At 47.2% G+C, this 24,248-nt stretch overlaps 1 protein-coding gene across 2 annotated transcripts in view; it reads left to right on the plus strand.

Annotated features, from left to right (window-relative positions):
* Evc2 (EvC ciliary complex subunit 2) overlaps positions 1-24,248 on the plus strand; it is an 86,147-nt gene that overhangs the window by 44,462 nt on the left and 17,437 nt on the right. For both annotated transcript variants that reach the window (XM_029476919.2, XM_085836652.1), the window contains 3 exons: positions 2,987-3,441; positions 7,953-8,157; positions 9,040-9,156. In XM_029476919.2, the coding sequence (XP_029332779.2) occupies positions 2,987-3,441; positions 7,953-8,157; positions 9,040-9,156 (777 nt within the window). The remainder of the gene's footprint in view (positions 1-2,986; positions 3,442-7,952; positions 8,158-9,039; positions 9,157-24,248) is intronic.

A 24,248-nucleotide genomic window follows, 5' to 3' on the forward strand; every position in this document is an offset into this window, starting at 1 on the left:
GGGTAACAGCAGGGCCAACTCAAGGAGGCATGGTATGCCAGTCTGAGGACTGACCCTCTACATTCAGACCAACTAGATTTAAAAGGTTTAGGGAAGAGAGGGTGACCCTAAGTTTGTGATTCTGGAAGCTTGTTGGGAGCACTTGGGAAGGCAGACTGTAATCTAGCGTGTGGCCAAATGAATGTTAGCAACCACTCGAATTGACACGGTACCCAGAGTTTATCAAGACAGATTCAGAAGTCTCATGGAGCCTCAGGGACCCCAGGGTGACATAAGGTAGTGTATCAGTCCAGCTGGGTAGAGAGGAGAGAAGGCAGAGCCAGGGGGTTTCAGCTGCATCTCTGGATACTGGTTTTTATTTTTATTCTTTGATAATCTCACACTTGAATACTATGTGTTTTGATCTCCACCCCTCACTTCGGCACCCCCTCTCTTTCCCACACATCCCCCCTCAACTTCATGTCTTCTTCTATTTTTGTTTTTTTAAAATGTGTGTATGATCATTTTGCCTGCATGTATGTGTGTCACACCTTAAGCCTCCCTGTTGTTGATAGAGGCCAAAAGAGGGTGTTAGAGCCCCTGGAACTGGAATTGTAGATGGTTATGAGCCATGATGTTGGTGCTGGAAATTAAACCCAGATTTTCTGGAAAAGCAGCCAGTGGTCTTAACCACTGAGTCATCTCTGTGTCTCTCTCTCTCTCTCCCCATCTCCATACTGTCTAATTAGTGTTGCTCATATTCACATAGGCTAAGGCTGACCACTGCACCACTGGCAACACACCAGGAATCACATCTCTGATGAAAACTGGCTTTCCCTTGCACCTGGAAATTGCCTGTCGCTCCCTGGCTAGGAATTAGGCTCTGTGAGCCCCTTCCTCATCCTGTCAGAATACTGACTTATGGTTTGATTTAAGGCAGGTCTTGTACATATAGGCACTGTTGTTGACAGCTCATCCTTTTTTAAAAAATTAGATATTCTTAATTTACATTTCAAATGATATCCCGAATGTTCCCTATACCCTCCCCCTGCCCTGCTCCTCTACCCACCCACTCCCACTTCTTAGCCCTGCCATTCCCCTGTACTGGGGCATATAACGTTTGTAAGATCAAGGGGCCTCTTTCCAGTGATGGCCGACTAGGCCATCTTCTGCTACATATGCAGCTAGAGACATGAGCTCTGGGGGTACTGGTTAGTTCATATTGTTGTTCCACCTATAGGGTTGCAGCCCCCTTCAGCTGTTGGGTGCTTTCTCTAGCTTCTCCATTGGGGGCCCTGTGTTCCATCCTATAGATGACTGTGAGCATCCACTTCTTGACAGCTCATCCTTATAATGTCTGGGTAACTCTTCTCCAAGTATTCCAGCTCTTCCTCTCTCTGTCCCTCTTCCCCAGTGCTCCCTGAGCCTCTGTGGGGGTGGGATAGGTATGATGTAGGTGTTCCATTGGAGGAGGGGTGTAACATAGCCTCTGGTTCCCATAACCTGACCAGTTATGAGACTCTGTAATAGCCACCATCTACTGCAAAAAGAAGTTTCTCTGACCAAGGCTGAGAGCCTGATCAAGAAACCCTAGAGACTGCATTTTATTAACACATCGTGTCCCCCTGAAAGCCATGCTTCTGTCTCTGATCACTGAAGAGTACTCCATCACCAGCACCGCCCCTTTCACGTATTAAGGTGGTCACGCGTGGGAGCCCAGAGCCACATTTCCTAGACGGTTTGGCCCCATCCAAGGTTGGTGTCTGGAAGGAGGGCTGAATTCCAGGCCCTGATACAGGTCTTGGCCATTTCTCACAGATGTTATTTTTAGCAGTTACTTTTTATAAGTGTTGTGAGTGACTCAGAGGTATAACAGCTCCACAAAGGCTATATGTTGTGTTATCAATGTCAAGGACATGGCCAGACACATGCAGTCAATAAAGAATTGATTAAAAAAAATTGGAGGACTGGATGAATGGTCCCAGGGGTCGAAGCATGAGCTGATGGAAGAGTGGTGCTTCTGCTTCTTAAATAGACTAGAGCCTGTAGGCCCACTGTCACAGGTACCGCCGTGATAGGCATCTTCGTGAAGGGCAGGACTTTCCTACTGTAGAGCCTTAGTACCAGATATCTGTCACTCAGGAGGTCCTTTCCCCAGGATTGGCTTAGGGTCTTCCTAAAGAGGATCCACTGACTTCCTCTTTAAGCTGTCTCCTACAGATAAACATTGGCTCCCCTACTCACATATCATAATTTTAGTGACCACATGCCAGACCCATAGTAGGGCCAACAGCAAGTGTGCATTGCCGCAGACTCTGCCATAGGCATTTTCCTAAGTGGGCAATTTTCTTAAGTGCTGAGCATGTATTGAGCAACTCATGAAGGTGTCTACTTTAGTGTAGGCGCTGTTGCTCCATTTGACAGATCAAGAAACAGAGGCAGAGGGAAGTCAAGACTTGTGGATGGGAAAGTTGGGCTAGAAACCTGGGGGTTCTGTGTGTGTGTGTGTGTGTGTGTGTGTGTGTATTTAATATATAGCTGCTTGTCAAACATGAACTTTTAACCATGGTGTGTGTCTTTGTGTGTGTGTTTGTGTGTGTGTAAGAGAGGGGTTGCTGAGGTATGAACCAAGGATCTCACACAGGCTAAGTAAGCGCTCTGTCACAGAGCTGCATCCCCAGCTCCCGTGTCACCCACTCACTCATAATTTACTCTTTATTTTGATACAAGGATTCACTCTGTTGTCCAGGCTGACCTCGAATTTACAATCCCCCTGCCTCAGTCTCTTAGGCAGCTGGAATGACAGGCCTATATCACGAGAGCCTGAGGTTTGGTTGTGCCAAGCAGTTTTCTAAATTGTTGGGGACAAGACAGTCCATATACTTTCTGTGTCTCTGTGAGTTTGCAAAGAAAGTACTGCACCTCTTCACCTTGATTCCCTGTGCTCCTGTGCTCCCACAGCCGTGGGTCCTGCCCATTCAATTGCCCTTTCTCACATTCCCGCCAGCACAAGGAGCAGCAGAAGGAGCAGGTGTCCCTTGGTGAGGCTTCCAGCACTGCGGAGGATGCAGTCCAGTACCTGCACCAGTGGAGGAGCGTGATGGCCGAGCACACTGCTGCCCTGGAAGAGCTGCAGGAACGTCTGGACCAGGCTGTCCTGGACGACCTCCGGGTCCTGACTGTGTCGCTGTCTGAGAAAGCCACGGAGGAGCTGAGGCGCCTGCAGAGCACAGCCATGACACAGGAGCTGCTGAAGCGCAGTGCTCCCTGGCTCTTCCTGCAGCAGATCTTAGAGGAGCACAGCCGGGAGTCTGCGGCTCGCACCACGCAACTGGAGGCAGAGGAGAGGGAACGTGGCCAGGAGCTGGTACAGGGCGTGAGGCAGAGGCTACAGCAGGATGCACCGGAGGCCTACACGGAAGAGCAGGCAGAGCTGAGGCACTGGGAGCACTTGGTGTTCATGTGAGTGATGATATCCGGCGTGTCACCGACTCACTCATAATTTGAGCTGCTTATTGTCACTGCACACAGAACCATGTGATGACTACTCCTATAGGACACAACCATCCAGAGTGACTGACATTCTTGACCCTTTTCCACCATACTAGGAAGGGACTAGTCCTTGAGGAGGGAGAGGCAGGATGTCTAAGCATATGATGTCATCCCCAGACAAATAAGATTTGCAGCGTTTATTAGTGGTACACACTGCCTAAATGTCATACAGGATTACACATGATCGGCAGGGTCATCATGAGATGATGTACTGTAGGCCAGAAGGATGGGTAACCCAGTTTCTGGGGCTGGGGGGTGGACATAGACCTATCTGAATCATCCAGTGGGTTGCCAGTGAATGAAATGTGCCTGGTCCCTCCATAGGCAGTGCTGTAACATAGGCAGTGTGGTAGTCAGGCCTGGAATTCCAACCCTTGGGAAGTGGAGGCAGGAAAGTCCGGCCTGGACCATGTGATGCCCTGTCTCACAGTAAAGTAAGGGCTGGGGAGGTGGCTGGCGTGACTAAGTGCTTGCTGCAGAAGCATGGCGACTGAGTTGGGAATCCCTAGAACTCAATAAAAGAGCCGAGCACAGAGCCTGCAACCCTAGCGCTGTGGAGGCAGAGGCAGGAGGGCTCAGACAGTCTCACCAAACCGGCACACTCCAGGCTTGGTAAGAGACTATCTCAAAAGAATAAGGTTGAGAACAATTGAGGAGTAGACCTAACATCGACATCTGGTCTCCATATTCATGTGCACACACATGTATGTGTACCTGCACACATGTGTGCATGCACACGCAAAACATGCACTCACAATAGAACTTTCTTACAGGAAGTAAAAAAAAAAAAAGGAAATGCTACCTTGCCAAGTGTGGTGGCACAGTCCTGTGACCCTGGCATTCAGAGCCAGCAGAGATCATGAGCTTGAAGCTAGCCTGGGCTACATAGTGAGAACCTGCCTCACAGAACAAAAACAAAAGAGGTGTGCTGTCTGCTTCAGGGACTTGAAGAGTGCATGTGGTGGCGTGCATGACAGTGTTACGATCTTCTCAACCCACCCTACAATGACAGCAGCCATTCAGGTAACACATGAGGGACCCACAGGCACAGTCCTGACCCCACTCTGCATTGGTTTTGCCTGGCATGCCACCCACTCACTCATAATTTGAGCTGCTTATTGTCACTGTACACAGAACCATGCAGTGGCTACTCCTATAGGACACAATCGTCCACAGTGACTGACACTCCTGCTTTATCTCCAGAAGCTGCAGGTGGTGGGTTAGGCTCAGCTGCAGAAGCAGTGGGACAGTCAGTAGCATAATCCAGGGGTCTCCGTCTGACAGCTACACTTCTCTAGGACACTTGGCAGTTACTTGTGCTGGCTCAGGTTTGACTTGGGTCTTGGGTCAGGTTTGAAAGGGGTCTTGGGCATGTCATAAGGGTCCACAAAGCATTGCATGCTTGCTGAGGGGACGTTTGGGGAGCTGCATACATGCTAGAGTAGAGGGAGCATGACTGTGGATGGAGAAACGTGTGTTTAAGCTGGATACCAGGCTCCATGTCCATGTGGGAAAGATGCTAAACTGCTGCTGGTCTCAACTTCTTGCCTGTAAAATGAGGTGATGGTATTGAATCTTTTGGGGGTGCTTTCTGCACTGCATGATGTCATCTGAAGGGTGTGATGCAAGAGCCTACGCTGCCCTTGGGGACCTGTGAGTAGACATGGAATGACACAGTGTCTATTTATAACTGTCCTCCCTGGAGGAAGTTACTTAAGTTTTCCTGCCCAGTGCTTTTCCCAGGAACCAACCTTGCTGCCAGGAGAACAGGCCACGTGTCAGGTGTGTTCAGAGAGTGGTATTGACTAGTGTGTGTGTGTGTGTGTGTGTGTGTGTGTAGCATGTGTGGTGTGTATGTGTGGTATGTATATACCTATCTATGTGTATTGAGATATATGTGTTTGTATGATGTATGTCTGTATATGTGTGTATATGTGTGTGTGTGTGTGTATGCATGTGCATGAGTGTGTGTATGCGTGTGCATGAGTATGTGGATGCACCCATGTGACAATCCTAAGAGGCTGGGTGTCCTCCATCACTCTCAACCTTATTTCCTTAAGAAAAAGTCTCTCATGAACTGGAAACTTCATTTCTGGTATCTGGCTGGGAACGAATCCCTCGGGATTCCCTTATGATTTGCCCGTGACTGCCTCTCAACGCTGGAGTTCCAGTTACACACAGCCATGCCTAGCTTTTTATGTGGGTGCTGGGGATTTGAACTCAGGTTTTCATTACTGCACAGCAAATGTTCCTTGTTGCTAATGATATTATCTGGCTTGCATTCAGCAGTCTCCCAGTTGGCCCCATCTCCGTTGTGAGCCTGGCTTCATTTGTTTTCTAGTCTCTGGTGAGTTGTTTTCTTACCCAGGGACACAAGACACTGTCTCTCTGCACAATACGAATGAGATCTTCTAAGGCCACTTCTTATAACCCGTATTGGTCCTTAGTCAGCTCAGGTGATGCTCGGCCTGGACCTACCCACAGTTCAGTTGGTGCAGGATTCTTTGATGTGTTTAATGTGACATTCCCATTACCTGACGATTATTTCCTTCTACTTTATTTGGACCTGTATTGCAGGGAGTGTTTCCAAGGCCAGCATGAAGTTAGCCGTTTATGGAGTAATGGGATATCTTGCTTTCCCATCAGCAAACTCTTATGACTTTACCTCTGGGGGTTAAGGAGGGTCAAACCACACACTCACGCTGCCAGCTGCTACCAAGCTTTGCTGATTTGAGACCCTGGGGGGTTGTGACCTGAATTTCTGAGGCATTAAGTAAAAATGGCTCTTCACTGTGGTTCTGAAACACGCTTTTATAAACGAGATGGACTGCGGCAAACCCTCTGAGCAGAAGGGTAAACGGATACCAAGAAATAGCAGTGCCGTTGAGCCCTGCCCACAGAGCCTAAACCAGGTTTCTGGCTCAGTGCTGAGCCCCAGCAGGACAAGATCCTGCCTCACGCATACCTGCTTTCTGCTGGCCACAGTCTGTTAGAAGGCTGATGAGGGACTGTTCACGGCAGAGTCCCTGTAACTCAAGAGTCCTTGTTAACAGAGGGCAACAGGCAGAGGCCGTCCTAGGAAGAGGGATCAAGAAGAGGCATTCAGAGTGTGGGAGCTGTTAGGTGATGTCAGCTGAGGACCCTGGGCATCTCTCAAAGTCAGACTGGTTTTCCATCAGAGAACTTTCTAGAACTTTTCAGTCCCACATGCTACACTCAGATGTGAGCGTCTGGAGGCCACCGTTGGTGTCCTACGGTAGGTATTCTACACGTATACACATATTTCCTGGTTTCAGAGCACGCACAGAGTGCGTTTCATGCTGCGTATGTTGACAGAACCCTGCCAGGAAAATCAGACAAACCTTGCTTGTCTGCACAGAAAACTGTTTGAAGAACATGAATAGAGGCACACTGGCCAAAGTGGGAGCGCGGGGTGGGGGTAGGGGTGGAGCTCTCCTCGAGTCACTCATTCCCTACAGTTCAAAGCTGGGGTAAGGATTATCATTGAGGTAGCCAGTATCTGGTCCTGTGGTTGCCACAGCCCAGCAACAAAACCTTGGCTTAAAGCCACAGACAGGTTTTTCTCGAACACGAGGGAGAAAAATGAAGGAATGGGCTGAGTTGCACCCCCTCAGAGGCTCAGGGGACGCTCTGCTCCTTGTTTTCCTCACCCCCCTAGTGTGGTGTGGTGCTGACCGTGAGCAGATAATTTGGGGGACCCAGTTCAGTCCCCAGCACCCAGGCAAGCAGTGTGTGTGCCCAGCATGGACTGGGTTGTTAAATGAGTCACTGATCTCTCATTCTTTTATTTTTTCACTTATTCACTTTACATCCTGCTCACTGCCCACCTCCCAGTTACCTCCTCCCACAGTCTTTCCCCATCTACCCTCCCCTTCTCCTCTGAGCAGGTTTGTGGGTATCCCCTACCTTGGCACTTCAAGTCTGTGCAAGGCTAGGTGCCTCCTTTCCCACTGAGGCCAGGCAAGGCAACCCAGCTAGAAGAATATATCTTCTAGTTGTATGGGCAACAACTTTTGGGATAGCTTTCCCCTTCCCCCCACCTCCAGTTGTTTGGGATCCACATAAAGGCCAAGCTGCACATCTGCTCTGATCTCCATTCTTTATGCAGGACTCAGTGCTAGACTTGTGCACCCATTAAGTGAACCTCCCTCCTCTCCACTTATGACATGATGCTTATGTGGCTGGGTGGACAGTGCCTCGTTTGTCTTACACTATATCAATGTTATTCTCTGCACCATATACATTAGGCACTCAAGAAAGGCACACAAAGTTGTGGATAAGCATCTAAAGCTCTTTGCTCCAGCTAGGGATTTAACTCAGACATGTTGTGTCTACAGCCTCTCTCCAAATTCCTTGCCATGCTGTCTCTGATCCAGTTCATGGTCACTGTCCCCTCCCAGGAAGCTCTGCTGTGCGGCCATCTCACTGTCTGAAGAAGACCTGCTCCGGGTAAGGCAGGAGGCACAGGGCTGCTTCAGCCAGCTGGACCGGAGCTTGGCCCTCCCCAGAGTCCGTGCACGAGTGTTGCAGCAGCAGATGCAGATGGCCTGGCGGGAAGCAGAGTTTCGGAAACTGGACCAGGCCCTGGCTGCACCCGAGCTGCAGGTAGGGGGTGTGCCTGTCTGAACTGCCATTGCAGTGGTGACTGTGGACTCACGGGCTCCTGTGCCTCCATCAGCTCTGAGCTAATCATCTCCTTTCCCCCACCCATTACTCTCTAGCCAGGGTGGCCTTTGAACACTCCCAGGGCTTCTCAGTTTGCTTTATCTTAAGGATATGAAGTAGACCACAATGGTGCCAAGGGCAGTAAGAGCAGTGACCACCGGCAGCCATGAAAATCAGCCTCCCCCACAGCTTATAGCCATACCCTTCTGTTTCTCCTGAGCATCGCGCAGCATGTCTGGCCTAGTTATCCTTGCCTTCAGCTCACATCACTTTCTGAATCAAGGGTCCAAAAGGCCCTTTTGCGTTTGACACAGAGACAAGTTCAGTGCGGCTGAGCTATGAAAGGGGGCTCTGGCCTAAAAGCTGAGGACTGACAGCCATCTTTAGTGACACCTCTTCGTTGTGTTCATTCTCCAGAGCCCTGTGGACCAGCACAGGATAGACCCGACCCAAGGCTACAGCTCTGCTTGGCCTGTCCACATCTGTCCTGGTGGTGTGTTCTGTTTAGTCCATTCCTTAGACCTCCTTAGGACCTTTGTGTCTCCCAGCCTCGGTTCAGCCTCTGCTTCTAGGGAGCCAAACACAAGATGAAGCCCTTGCGTCCCCTGCTTCCTCTGCCTGCAACATGTTTTGTAGTCTAGTCAAGTGTCAGCTCTATGTGGTCTCTGCAGAAATCCACTTCTTATGCAGCACTTGTCTCAAAACTGAGTGTCTCTCTACCACCTTGGCCTGGGGTGGAAATTTGCGGTTCTAGCCATGTACACATATCCCTTTTGGCTTGGAAAGAAGCCAGCATCTCTTCTGATCTGTCTCTTCCCACAGTCCAAGGCAAGAAAGCTGCGTTCCAAGGGCAGAGGCAAGGCCGATCTTCTGAAGAAGAACCTGGAAGATAAGATCCGACTATTCGAGGAGCGGGCCCCTGTAGAACTGGCTGACCAGGTAGGGCTGGGCTCACTTACCCTTCCTCCACATCTTTCTCATCCTAACACCCAGCACACTGTCCATCCTCTTCTCAAATATTCTGTGCAGTCATGCTGGCATTCCATAGCCAGGAACCACGTGCAGGAGCATTCACAGGGTACCCTATCACTGTACCCACAGGGCACACAGGTTGGAGTGATGGATGGATTCTGCATACTTAGCTAAGGCCACAAACTGATTGGGGCCATTGAGGGAGTAGAAGAAATGTATATTTCCAGCACCAGTTCCCCCAGTCTGTAGTTCTCTAGAAGGAGGACCCACCAGAGAGAGGTCAGATGCTTTCAAGGGAGCTGTGGCTAGAGAAGGGACACTCTGTGGAAGAAAATGGGCAGACCAGGCTTGACTAAAGGATACTACTGCACTGGTACAGAGGCAGCCCAGGGAATGTGGGACCTCTCAGAAAGGATGCTCTATGGGTGTGCTGAGCCATGAGGGGTGTGTGTGTGTGTGTGTTGGGGGTGTGCTGAGACAGGAACTTGGTGGAGCTTGTCAGATAGTAAGCTGGGAATCAATGAAAGCCAGCTTGCTGGTATTATTGAAGTGGGGCAGCCCACTGAGAGATAGCTTTGTTACCTGGGCGACCAGGTACCAACTGTGAGTTGTCAGAGACCAGTCGAGATGCAGACCAGTTCCCATCCACTGCCCAGCCTCCTCCCCCGATGGTGCCTCAGCTCTCTCTACTCCTTTGAGTGACTGACTGCTGAAGAGCAAACAGACAAGATGTTTGAACATTAGCATGGCTGCTGGGTCAGTGAAGTAAGAAACTGTGTTGAGTAAGCCAGGCCTCAGAGAGAGAGAGAGAGAGAGAGAGAGAGAGAGAGAGAGAGAGATGTTGAGAGGTACTGTCACTGTGACTTTTATTTATTCTTTATTTGTGTGTATGAGGATGCAGGTGTCTATGCATGTGTGTCAAAGCCAGAGGACAACCCCAGGTGTCTTTTCTCAGGCAATGTCCACCTTTTGTTGTTGTGAGCACCTGCAGGGGAAACCCAGGTCTGAGATGTCTTCTCTTTCCTGTCACTGTCTGGAACACCTGTGTCGGGAAAAACAGAGAATACACACAGCCTAGCTTTTGGGGGGCATTTTGTCTTTTGCTGATGGAAAATGGATGTCTGTCTACGTCATATTTCTTGTGCATGAATTCTTATTGCTGTTTGTTGGATGTACATGCGCCTGTGTGGTGTGTGTGTGTGTGTGTGTGTGTGTGGTGTGGTGTGGTGTGTGTGTGAGTATGTATGTGTGTGAGTGTGTGTGTGGTGTGTGTGGTTTGGTGTGTGAGTGAGTGTGTGTGGTGTAGTGTGTGTGTGTGTGTGTGTGAGTGTGAGTGTGTATGTGTGTGGTGTGTGTGTGTGTGTGGTTTGGTGTGTGAGTGTGTGTGGTGTGTGAGTGTGAGTGTGTGTGTGTGTGTCTGTGCAGGTCAGCATGCTCCTGGGTGCGCGTGTCTATCTATGAGCTAGAGGACAGGATGATGTCCTATGTCCTCTTCATTTGCTCTCCGTGGTTTTCCCCTTTTAGTTATCTTCAGACTGGCTCTCCTGAGCCTGCAGCTCACAGGCTGGCTAGGCCATCCTCAGGAATCCTTCTGTCTCTGCCTCCCAAACACCAGGTTTATAGACACACACTGCCCAGCCCAGCTCTTAAGTCAGTGCTGGGGATATGGATTCAGGTCTCTTTCCTGCACAGCAAGCACTTGACCAACTGAGCCATCTCTCCCTGTGTCTTCCCATTCTACATCTATTACACACGTAACTGTCAATCTGTCAAGCATCTTTTGCCACCTTTCCCCCGTGTAAGACATAGAAGTCATTACCTTTAATGTCTCACCATATGTGGACTGTTAAACTCATTTAACCTCCCCAGTAAATGAGGGCATAGGTTCTGAATTCCTTGAGGTGTCAAGCATCCTGGAATATCAGCCTGCATCATTCACCTGCCGTAGCGAGGGGCAGAGAGCAGCCGCCACTGTGCATCTCACGGATAAGAAGATGAGGGCACTGACCGATCTTACAGCTCCTGTCACAGAGTGGGGAGCAGCGGAGCTGAGCATGAAGCCTTTGCACTCTGCATCCTTTCTCATTAGTGGGTCCATTTGATGGATGCCTCGGCTCACCCCTGGCATGCTTCTCCTGCTGGTTTTGATTAGCAGACGTGAGAATACTCATGAATATGCCTCAGGAGCATGTAAGGCTAAGTGGTGATGACAGGCCCACGGTTCTCTTCACCCATTGTTTCTCAGTTTGCTTTAATGACACATATCTCCGCCATCTCTGCGCACCCAGCCATTCATTCATTATTCATTCACTGTTCCCAGGTCTCATGATGCGCCATACGTGCACACTGCCTCAGGAATATCCCCCACAACTTCATCCCCTCTCATCAAGCCAAGGCCCCATTGTGCTTCTGCAGCTGCCTGGCTGCTAAGCAGAGGTGGCTGGTGTTTACCAGGGCACTTCTTCAAGGTCATCTTGACCGCACAGCTCGTTACTGTTGGAAGAGTATTGTGCTCGTCTTCAGGTGGCCTGACAAGAGAGGCAGTGGCTGGCATGGCTTCTGGCAAATGTCCATCGTAGGGAGGGGAGGCATGCTCACACAGCCACAAAGCCTGGGAAGACTCCATTCACTTCTACTGTCTGTTCTTATCCCTATCTTAGCCCTTGAGGCAGCTCGTGCATCTGGATTTCCCAGAAGCACTGGGGGAGAAGTGTCATAGCTTACTGCAACCCCCAAACAAAATCAGGACTCCGTTATTCTTGTTCATGGGACTGGGATGGAACCCAAGTCTTTGCTCATTCATGTATGGCAAGTGCTGTACCCCTGGCCTAACCCCAGCTCATCAGCAAATGTTTCTATGTTGTATTTTACCTCTGTCATAGATCATATTACTCTGTGTGTGTGTGTGTGTGTGTGTGTGTGTGTGTATTGAGAAAGAAAAAGTTAAAAGCAGGCGTTCTTCACCACCATTCACCTGGTTTGTTGAGATGAGGACTCACTGGGAACTTGTCAAGTAAGCCTGGATGGCTAGCCAGAGCCCCGGGGATCTACCAGTCTGCCCTGCCTCCCCAGCTTTGGCTTACAAGCCTGCACCAGCACACCCAGCTTTTGTTATGTGGGTTCTGGGAAGTGAACTCAGGTCCTTATGCTTACACAGCTCATACTTACGGACTTCGACATCCCCCAACCCCCATGTGAATTTGGATGCTTCTGATAAAACTCTTCTTTTCCACAATTTTTAAACTTTAAACTTTAAACTGTTTTAATTTTTGTCTAACTTATACATACATTCTTTCTGACGATCAAATAATTATAAAAGGCTTGTGCTGGGTAAAGAATAGTAGCAAAAGTCAGAGCAGGCCTCCCAGCCATATTTGCACACACACATCTTAATTCACAGTTGGAGTTCCAGTCCTGTATCTCTAACGGACACTCTCGCCTTCCTACTTAATGATTTCTCTGCTCGGATTATCTACTTGCTTTTCTCTGTGAGAAGTGGAGATTTCATCTCGGTGCCGCACGTGAGCCCCTCCTCAGCCCCAACACAGGTCTATTAATTTCCATTATCAATACTGCAGCACTATCCACGGAAGGATCACAGAATAAACCAAGGTCGGTTTTCATCCTATGCGACCTTTTGTTTTTCCTGGAATTAAGATTATCCATTTGTTTCTTTTCCTCCTTCCTGTCTTCCTTTCTTCTTTTACTTTTCTCTGTGTTCACAACTAGCTTATTGTGCTTCTTGACAGTTGAACAACTGACCTGTCAGGACCACCCCCTGGAAGTCCTCTCCCTCTGTGCTCTGCCTGGTTCCTAAGGGACATGTGTGTCTGGGCTTCACACACAGCTCCTGTCTTGTTCTTCTTTGGAGTCTTCTGTTTTCTTTTTAATTTCCTTCCTTCTTTTCTTTCTTCCTTCTCTTCTTTTCCATTCCCTTCCTTTTTATCCCTTTGTCTTGTTTGCAAACGACAGCCTAGGTTTTATCTTGCAAGACTTTGAATTTCTCATTTACAGTTTTGTCTCTAATTTTTTGAGAACTCTTCTGCCGTGTCTGTACTCTCTTTCTATATTAAGAGTATTCCTTTATTATTGATGCTGTGACTGGTTATCTTTCTCCAAGAATGTGAATAATTTATAAAGGCTAATTTATTTTATTCTTTTATAATAAATAAATAAGTAAGTAAGTATGTTTGTGCTGTTTCTCTATATGTGTACCACATTAGTGCAGGTGCCTAAGGAGGCCAGAAGAGGGCACTGGACCTCTGGAACAGGAGATAGAGTTGTTTGTGAGATGCTTGGTGTGGATGCTGGGAACCAAGCTCAGGTCCTCTGAAAGAACAAGTGCTCTTACCCACTGAGGTCTTTCCAGCTTCCACAATGGCTTTGAAATTCTCGGGTACTCTCTGTCTCCTCTGTGCTTGCTAGGAGCTCTCCTGTGCTTGTGACTCTCCTTGGCGGTCTGCTTGTGTTTTCTAGTGGATAACAGCTGTTTAGAAGCTCTGGGACTCAGTGAGGCAGTAGACCATGGCCTTCATTATTGCAAGACACCCCCCCTCCCTGCTCCCCAATATATCCCTTCAAAATGAGCAGAATTTCTCAGAGGAGATCACTGTAGTCTCCTGCAAAGGTGGAAAGGTCTGGATGCCCAGATCATGGGCGCTCAACAGGAAAAGAGCTGGGAGTTTCACAGTTTGTATGCAGACGTGTATTGGCGCTTTCTGATTTCAGTGCAGAGCCTTTTGATGCAGCTGACTTCCTTCTCCAAGCTGAGAAAATTCCCACAGATAAGCCAGGAGTCACCTGCTGGTGGAAGCAGGGAGTGGCCTGCTGCCCAGAGAGAGTTCAGGCAGGCATGAGCATTCTCAGAGCTGTCTTATGAGAGGCTCAGCCTTTTCTTCAGTCTTCCCCTACTTGCCCATGCTATTGATGCTCCTTTTTTGGGACTTGGCACATCCTGCAGAATACAGTATTTTGTTTCTGGTGACTCTACTCTGGATGGCTGAGATTTCAGCTTGGAGGATCTGTCAAGTCATTTACGGTTCAGTAGTGCACTTTCATGCTTCGTCTCAAATCCTCTGTAAACAGGGATATTTTTAACATTAAATTTATCTATTCACTTTACATCCCAATATTAGCTCCTCCTCTTCTTCCAGTAACCCTCACAAAGATCCTCTCCTATGGGAAGGGGGAGCGCCCCTCTGGGTATAACCCCCCACCTATCTCCACCCTCAGCCCCATCATCACCCAGAACAGGGAGTCACTGCAGGACTAGGTACATCCTCTCCCACTGAGGCCAGACAAGGAGGCTCAGTTAGGATAACAGGATCCACAGGCAGGCAACAGAGTGAGGGATGGCCCTCACTCCAGTTTTGGAGGACCTGCATGAAGATCAAACTGAACATCTGCTACATATGTGCAGGGGTCCAGCCCATGTATGCTCTTTGGTTGGTGGTTCAGTCTTTGGGAGCCCCCAAGGGTCCAGGTTATTTGATTCTGTTGGTCTTCTGTGGCGTCCCTGTCCTCTTCCTGTCCCTCAATCCTTCCCCCAACTCTTCCATAAGACTCCCCAAGCTCCATCTAATGTTTGGCTGTCTCTACATCTCTTTCCACTGGCTGCTGGGTGGAGCCTCTCAGATGGCAGTTACGCTGGGCTCCTGTCTGCAAGCATAGCAGAATATCATTAATAGTGTTAGGGATTGGCTCTTGTCCATGGGATGGGTCTCAATTTGGGGCAGTCATTGGTTGGCCATTCCCTTAGTCTCTGCTCTATCTTTGTTTCTGCACATCTTGTACACAGGACACATATTGAGTTGAAGGTTTTGTGGGTGGGTTGCTGTCCTTATCCCTCCACTGGGAGTCCTGCCTGGTTACAGGAAGTGGCCGCTTCAGGCTTCATATTTTCCACTGCTAAGAGTCTCAGATAGAGTCACCCCCATAGGCACGCTGGGGCCTCCCCCATCTCAGGTCTCTGACACAGCTGATTTCCATTCTCTTTCCATTGCTTTCTCCCTTGCTCTCCCTACACCTTATTCCCCGCCCCATCCCCTCTTCCACACAGTTCCCTCCCTCCATCCACCTCCAGTATCTATTTCATTCCCATTCTGAGAAAGATTCTCCATCTTCCCTTGGGACCTCCTTGTTATTTGTCTTCTTTGGGTCTGTGGATTATAGCGTGCCTATCCCGCACTGGGGTATTTTGACTTCTCACTTTCCTGTTTGTTCCCATTTTGTCTTGTTTGCTTCTCTTTTCTTAGTGCATTAATAAGACCTCTGGTCTTATTTTGGCTAGGAGTGGAGAAAGTGGGCACGTTTGCCTAGTTACTGATCTTTGTGTAGATGATTCAAGATTCCCCCCATTGAGTATAATATTGGCTGCAGGTTTACCATAGTCAACATGCTTTATTTTGTAATATGTTCCTTCTCTTCTGAGTTTCTTCAAGATTTTTTTTTTCTTTTTTGGTTTTTTGAGACAGGGTTTCTCTATGTATCCTTGGCTGTCCTGAAACTTACTTTGTAGACCAGGCTGGCCTCAAACTCAGAAATCCTCCTGCCTCTGCCTTCCGAGTGCTGGGATTAAAGGTGTGCGCCACCACGCCCGGCTCTCTTCAAGATTTTTAACAAGAAGGGATATTAGACTTTTGTCAAATGCGCTTCTGTTTCTGCTGAGATGGCCATGCGCTTTCTACTCTTGGGGCCATTTATGTAGGTCAGGACAATTATTGATTATATATGAGCCATTCCTCTGTCTCTGTCATAAAGCCAACATATTCATGGTGAACGATGTGTTTTGTTTTGTTTTGCTTGATGAGCTCTTGAATTCAAGTATTTTGTTGAGAGGTTTTATATCTAAGTTCATTGGGAAGATTGTTCTGGAATTTTCATTTTGTTGTTGCTGCATCTTTGTCTGATCTTGGTATCAGGGTATCACTAATGTCATAAAGACTTTGGTCATGTTCCCTCCCTATTTTGATGATCTGGTGAAACTCACGAGTGAATCCATCTGGGCCTGGACTTTTTTAGTTGGGAGGTTTTAATTACTGCTTCAACTCTACTGCTTGTTGTCGGTCAGTTTAATTGTTTATCTCATTTGATATAATTTTAGTACATAATATGTCTAGTGATTTATCCATTTTTGAGATTTTTTTTTCCAATTTAATGGAATGAATACACGCTTTCAAGATGAGGCCTAATGATTTTCTGCATTTCACTGGTATCTGTTATAGTGGCTCCCTTTTCATCTCTAATTTTACTCAACTGAGTCCTCTCTTCTTTTGGTCCATTTGGCTAAGGGTTTGTTTATCTTTTTAAAGAATCAGGTCTTTGTTTTGTTGATTTGTATTTTATGTTTGTTTGTTTTTTCCCCATTTCATTATTTTCTGCTGCAAAATTAAATGTTTTCTTTTGGGCTAGTGATTTGGGGTTTTATTTGCTCCATTTCCTGAATGTTGCTAAGTCGTTTATTTGAGATCTTTCTGATGTCTTACTAGAGAGCCATAAATTTCTCTTTTCAGAGTCTTTTCATTGTATCCTGTGGATTTTGCTATGTTGTTTTTCATTTTCTTTTGGTTCTAGAAATTCTTTTATTTCCTTCTTGATTTCTTCAGAGGCCAATTTGCCATTCAGTGGTATATCTTATATCCCTGTGAGTTGACATATGTTCTTGGGTTTCATGTGCTGTTCATTTGTTCTATTTATGCATATTCTATTATGATCAGATCGAATATGAAAGAATTGTTCCAATTTTCCAAATATCTATTGAGAGTTGATTTGTGTCCTGATACATCATCTATTTTGGAGGAAGTTACATGGACTGCTCAGAAAAGTGTGTATTCTACAGTATTCGGATAGAATATTCCAGAGATGTCTGTTAAGCCCATTTGATCTATGGTGTCATTTAATACATTTATTTCTCTATTTTTATTGGTATAACTTGTCAGTTGCTGATAGTGAGGTCGCAAAGTCAACCACCACTATTGTGCTGGGGTTAATCTGTATCAGTACATCTAGGAGTATGTGTGCTGTGGAATTGAATGGACCTGTGCTCAGGGTATGTATGTTTAGAATCTTAATGTCCTCCTGATGACTGTTCCCTTCATCAGTGTGAAGTCAGCACTGTCATCCATTCTTATTAGGGTTGGTTTAAAGTCTCTTTTCAGATACTAGGACAATGAAGCCCTTTAGTTTTCCAATTCTCCATCCTTTCACCCTAAGGTAGTGTCTGTCCTTTATACTTAGGTGTGTCTCAGAGGAAACCAAATAGATGGCCCCTACCTTTTAATCAAATCGACAGGCCTGTGCCTTTTTATTAGGGAGTGAGACCATCAATATTTGGCATAATTACCAAAAGGTATGCATTGGCTCTTGCCATTTCATTGCTTTCATGATGTTTGGTTTTGTTCTCTTGCATAACTGTTATTCTAGTGTGGTTTATTCTTTCCTGTAGCATCCTGGATGGAATTGTTTTTCCCTTCAGCCTAAAGTAATTCCTTCAAGTATCTTCTGTACAGCAGGCTTGTGATGGTTTGATTATGACAGTTAAGCTTAGGCAGTGAGGGATGTAATAAAACAAGTGTATGTGTATGTGTGTGTGTGGGGGTGTGTGTCTTCCAGCCCCATCAAGCAACAGAACTCAGCAGCTTCAGCCATGTGGCTGTGTCTTTAGTGGGAAGAATAGGAGACTACTGGAACAATGGATGCTGCTTAGCTGGAGCTAAGAAATTAGCAGTCATTAAGAAGAGACCAGCATCACTGAGGTGAAATCTAGGAAGTGTTTTCTGAGAGCACAAAGAAGCTGTGTTCCAGAGACAGCCAAGATTGTACCTCATGCTGCAGCGGGACTTGGTAATGTGTAAGAGTCACCCAGGTGGGACTGGTTTTGAAAGCAGCTGAGGCTCAGTGCTGTGAGAGTCCAGGAAAGGCCGATGGTGAAGGTGTAGCCTCAGTTGCAGTTGATGGCCCAGTACTGAAGGGGCCAGGCAAAGAAGTGGAGGCTTGGCACCATGAAGAGAGCCTATGAGAGGCTATTAGTGAAGCCTACTGTCAGCAGAAGGTCCCAGCATATTGGAGATGCCAGTACCATGAGATGATCACCTAGAACAGCAGTAACAGTGGAATGGCATCAACCAGAGCCTAGAGTGCTACAGAGGGCATTGCTGGAGATGTGACCCAAGCCCTTTGGAGGATCCAAGAAGATCATATGTAGATCCCATACATTGGTACAAGAAGCTGTAAAGTCAAAGTTGCCTTGGAGACTCCAAGATGTTAGAAATGCCAGAACCATGGGTTATCTGCTGAGGAAAACTGTTAACAGGGAGTGGAACCAGCCCAGGAGAAAGAAGTGTGTTACAGTTGTCAAAGCTGAAAGGAATTGGGCATCAGACATGGAGATGCAGAGTTTGAAGGATGCCCAGCTGGTCTTTCATGTTGCTTTGGTCCAGTATTTCCTCACTATAATGTTTTGGAATGGTAAATATATGTCCTATGATCTTGGAGATATGTGATCAGCTTTTTATTTTGATTTTATAGGGCATTCCAGTTAAATGATTGGATGAGTCTCAGAAGAGTCTCTGGACTTTGGACTTTTAAGATTATCGAGACTACTATAGACTGTGGGGACTTTTGAAGTTGGACTAAATGTATTTTGCATTATGCTATAGCTAGGTATGGCCCACATATACTCATGTATTTGAACAAGCCTATGGGGACCAGGGAGTGAAATGGGGTGGTTTGTATATGCTCAGCCCAGGCAGTGGCACTATTAGGAGGTGTGGCCTTGTTGGAGTAGGTGTGACCTTGTTGGAGGAAGTGTGTCACTTTGGGGTTGGACTTTGAGACCCTCCTCCTAGCCTCCTAGCTGTCTGGAAGCCAGTTTCTCCTGTTTGCTTTCAGAACAAGATATAGAACTCTCAGCTCCTCCTGCACCATGCCTGCCTGGATGCTGCCATGCTCCCCACCATGATGGTGGGCAATGTTGACAGTCTCATCAAAAGTGATGTTTCCACTGTGTTGAATGTTCTTCTGAGCCTTCCTCTCTGTTGGCAGCTCCTTGAGGGCTTTGATGATCAGGGCAGAGGGTACCACCTCCGTCTGGACCTGTCTGTTCTGTATGGTCAGTGTCACTGTAACCCTGAGACCTTTCCAGTCACCAGTAGCCTTGGCAATGTCATCACCATTTTTTGGAGACAGACCCAGAGTACTGATCTTAGGGGCTAAGGTGGATGTGGCGCTGACCTTGCCTCCAGTGCACCTCAAATACATGACTTTGATCTTGTTGGGGTCGAACTTGATGGCTGGTGTCGGATGAACCCAGATTGGGGACAGCCAAAGAAAGTTGCACAGTAGCCTCCTCTGAGCCAAAACCCGAAAAGGCTACTTCCCTTCAAGTGAAGCATTTACAGTGTTCAAGTGTGGGACCTGGTGGAGTTGAGTGTGTAGCGCCCAAAATGCTTCCTTAGTCTGTGAGCTCTGAGTGCCTATTGTAAGCTCTACATCATTTCCTGGGCAGGATGATAACTGCCAGATAGATATTAGCAAAGTGCAAATGTCACAGCCAGCTATCGACAGTGACAGTGTGGTGTCTACTACAGCTTTAGTTAATTAGATTAGGAGTGGGGAGGGAAGTAGGAGGATAAGGATTAATTAGTAGATGGACTTGGAAAAGAAAAAAAAATGAGGTGGGTAAGGAAGGTGGGAGGGATAAGCTAGGATCCTGTTAGGAGACTGGTAAAGCTATAGATGGTTCTAATGGAGACATAAGAAGAGGAGAGGATAGAGATGAGAGAAAGAAGACAAGACACAGACTTAAGAGGAGCTTAGCAGATGTGTGGCTAGAGAGTGTCGAGAGGAATGCCTTCTAGGCCGGGTGAAGACATATACTCCTATGTCCTAACTGGCCAGCATACAAACAAAGCAAAAACGTTCTGAGACAATTAGGTAAGATCAGGAGGCAAACCGCAGACTGAAAGTAAGGGCTGAAAGGGGGGCTTATGGGGTGACCTGCTGGTACAGATGGACTGAGGTGACAGCTAAAGTTCTCATATCCCTCTTGCTCTGGCATCGTTTCGTCCAGTGTTGTGGGCAGTGGGGCGGGAGGTACTGGGGGGCCTTTGGTCTCTCTAGCCTCTGTGCAGGTCCTGTCCTGGTAATTCTCTGGGACTTCTACACTTTACCCTCTCTTTTGATGCTAGAGCTCCTGTGTACCTGAGGAAGGCCCTGCTAACGCCTCACCTGCTCATCTCTCCATGTGTTTGTTTCTAGACCTGTTAAGAAGGACTGGTGTGATTTAGAATCCCATAGAGACCCTGTGGCGGGAGCTGGCTTGGAGGAACCTTAAAGAGCATCTTGGGACACAGCAGGGCCTTCCTTGTGCTTCTAGTGCTGTCAGGGAAAAGTAGGAAGAAAGTTGTTTGAACTTCCTATTTAAAATAAGAACATTTAGCAGGCCTTGTTCTCAAATGAGTTGTTATTATTTGAGAGGCATGAATATGTAAGGAAACCAGCCATTAATACCTCATAGATATGCAAATCTGTCCTTACCCAGGATTCTCCCGCAAGGATTCAAATCCAATATAGAGAAATAGTCTCACCAGGTGCTGGAATTCACAGAGTAAGCTTTCCAAAGAAAGAAAGGGGGATTGTGGAAACCCTTTTTAAACATTCACTGTCCATGACTTTCTTAGGAGATATACAAGAGGCTTTGGTTTTCCTTGCATTGAAGGTTTTCACTTGGGATAGCCTGGAGCTGTCCCTGAGGGTCACCACACTGGTGTCTTCCCTTTGGCAAGGCAGTGTGCCTGGGAAGGCTGAGGCTCAAAGAGCTTGTAGGGTCACAAAGGAACCAACAAGTCAATGACAGCACAGGCTTTGTTCCTGAAGAGACCTACTGGGTCAAGTCCTCTAGCATAAGGCACCAGAGGCCTCTGTCCACTTACAGGCTAGAGGTGTGTGAATGAGACTGATATCTTCTTTGGTTTATAGTCTGCCATTGTTAGGAGGAGAGGGAAATAAGGTGAGCGGGTTGAGCGTGGATGAGCGTCTCTCCTGGTCAGCCATGAATGAAGGCTCGTTGAGCTGAGAGAGCAGAAATCTAGAAAAACAACTTACTTTGGTTTCAAGAACTATCATTATTTTAAACCAAATGGGGGAGCTTTACAGATGGCACAGTCATGGCTAACCTTCCTGACTGCTTCTCAGATGGCCGGAGAAGGGGATGGAGCCGTCTTCTATGTGATTGCCTTCTGCTGGTTAGGACCAGTGACCCACCAGGTGGGCCTTACACAGACCTGAGTCTCAGGAGCTCTGTGTCTTTGTCTTTGCCTTCCTGGTTCTGGAAACATCCAGCCATCTTAATTTAGAGCAGTTTCACCATGCCCTTTCCCTCTAAGAATGGCGTCCATCTTTCCTCCCTTCTCTGTCTCCTCCCACTTACCTGCCTCTTCTACTTCATTGTTGTTGATCTTCAATCTCTTTCTTTCTGTATTTATTTATTTTTTTATTACATTACAATTTGATCATTTTCTTTCCCCTCCTACTCCTCCCAGATCCTCCCCACCTCCATACTTAGCTCATTTCATATCTGCCCATCTCCCCCACTCCCACCCCCAGAATCAAAACAAATAAAAAATCAAATCAAACCAAACAAAAAGCACACACAAAAAGGTAATCCTGCCTGGAGGTGGTGGCACACGCCTTTAATCCCAGCATTTGGGAGGCAGAGGCAGGCGGATTTCTGAGTTTGAGGCCAGCCTGGTCTATAGAGTGAGTTTCAGGCCGGCCAGGGCTACACAGATAAACCCTGTCTCAGAAAAAAAAAAAGAAAAGAAAAGAAAAGAAAGAAAGAAAGTAATCCCTTTTGTTTTTTTTTTTTTTTTTTTTTTTTTTTTTGGTTTTTCGAGACAGGGTTTCTCTGTATAGCCCTGGCTGTCCTGGAGCTCACTTTGTAGACCAGGCTGGCCTCGAACTCAGAAATCCGCCTGCCTCTGCCTCCCGAGTGCTGGGATTAAAGGCGTGCGCCACCATGCCCGGCTCAATCCCTTTTGTATAAGCAACACCGTGTAACATAGCAATATTAACCATCTTACTCAGAGTCGCACTGCTGAGTCCAATGACATCTGGGGAGACCCAGAATATGTAAACTTTACAATCAAATGAGTCTTTATCTGCCAGGTTGTGCTTTGGGAACAGGGATGAGCAAGGGATGGTGTAAGATTGGACTTTCTCCCATCTGAGTGCTAGAGAGGGATCGCCCTCTGATGTTTGCTAGAGCCATGGGGCATCAGACATCACACATAACGTTTGAAGGCTTTTGAATCTTCTATCTGCAGTTTCTTAAGTAAGTCTTTAGAGTTTGTTTGGGAGACAGAGAAGAAAAAGGTTTTACCCAAGGCTCCGTTACTAGAGGAGCAAAATATTAAGATGACTGATAGGTTAAAGATGTTAGGAGATGGAAAAGCATCTCCCATGGCTGTTACTGACAGGGATCAATCTGGAAAAGTGAGTTACTTTTAATTTCAGAAACTCTCATTGTTCAATGAAGGTGTGGTTGGGGGTAGGAGGGCAGATGGAGAGGAAGGAGTTTCATAAGATGGTGTGACCATGGCTAACATTCCTGACTTTAGTTTCTCTTAGATAAGTGAAAATGACCATGGCTGTCATTCTTGTAATTACTTTCTGCTGGTTACAGGCAGTATCCTCACCAGGGGAAAGGAGGTCCAGGGTAGTCTCTGGTATTTTAAAGGAGGAATGCACTGTCAGTTTGTCTTTCTGCTGTTTCCTGGATACAGGACTTCTCTCTATGATACAAAGCATGTTTGGGGACAAAGCAATTTTAAGAGACTGGGTAGAAATCTGTACCCTTTAAATTAGGGCCCAGGAAAGCTGGCAGATTCAGTAGTGGAGGTCAGTAAACAGCCATATGATAGGAGGTGGGGAGGGGTGTCAGAGGCTGAGTGAGAGGCCCGAGGATACAGGGAAAGCTTCCAGGCTCTGGCAGAGCACTCCATCTTCTTTGGCTGGCTTTTGGCCTCTACCTCTTAGTTTCAGTTACCTTGGAGACCCATCCGGGATGGGTATCTGGTTCTCCAGACTAGATAGAGATTGGGTCTAGTGTATTGTTCTGAGAACCTGGCCTGAGTTTCCCTAGCAAGCCTGTGTTTCTGGGGAATGTTGTGCTTGCCTTGGTGCTATGTGCTCTTCTGGCTCGTGTGGGGGTTGGGGGGATAGAGCATGTATCTAACATGAGTGCAGTCCTTGCAGACTCTCTTCTGTATGTACTCCATGGCCGTGGGCCTCTGAATGTCCTTCCAGGGAGCAGCACTGCCCTTCTCGTGTTCCTGTTTTGACTTATCCCTACCCCTCTGTGCTTCAAGCCTCAGTGCCTCTGAAAGGGCAGGTCTGAACCTTTCAAACAGGGCTGCATTTTATTGGGGGACATGCTGGGCAGTCATGGGAGAGACCTGAGCCATGATCTTCTAGCAGCCTCCGCTTCAGCTCAGTGTCCTTGTCCTGTTGCCTCTACAGAAGCATCAGGTATGAACATATATGAAAACATGTCCCATGGCAGGTCAAGACTCACGGGCTTTGCTTTTGGTTTTATGTATTGTGTTAAATCATACCACAGGAAAAAAAAAAAAAACAACTTTTAAAGACTCAGCTCACGGATATTAAAGTCCATTCACACTCTTTTGAGCCACCATCTAGCTCTAGAATTTTCCATCTTGCCAAACTGGAACTCCACACCAGTTCCACAGCACCTCCCGTTTGCTTTCACCCCAGCTGCTGGGGACCACGGTTCTCCATTGAGTGTGGCTATACAGAATTTGTCCCGTTGTGATCGACAATTCTCACTAAGCCTAGCTGGCTCAAGGCTCACCAAAATGCAGTTTCCTTCCTGTCTCGATGTCAAACCCTGGCTTGCACCGTGGATGTAGTTCATCCGCTCATCCCTCCCCGGCAGTGGGCACGTTTATGTTTGAGTTTTGGTTATCGTGGACGACATTCTAGAAACTCTAAGGTAAAATGAAAGAGATGTGGATTGTCCAACTTTCTTTGTGATTGGTGCT

Source organism: Mus caroli, unplaced genomic scaffold (genome assembly GCF_978045245.1).
Source record: "Mus caroli unplaced genomic scaffold, Mus_caroli_1 scaffold_4, whole genome shotgun sequence".
In the NCBI taxonomy this organism is placed as follows: Eukaryota; Metazoa; Chordata; class Mammalia; order Rodentia; family Muridae; genus Mus; species Mus caroli.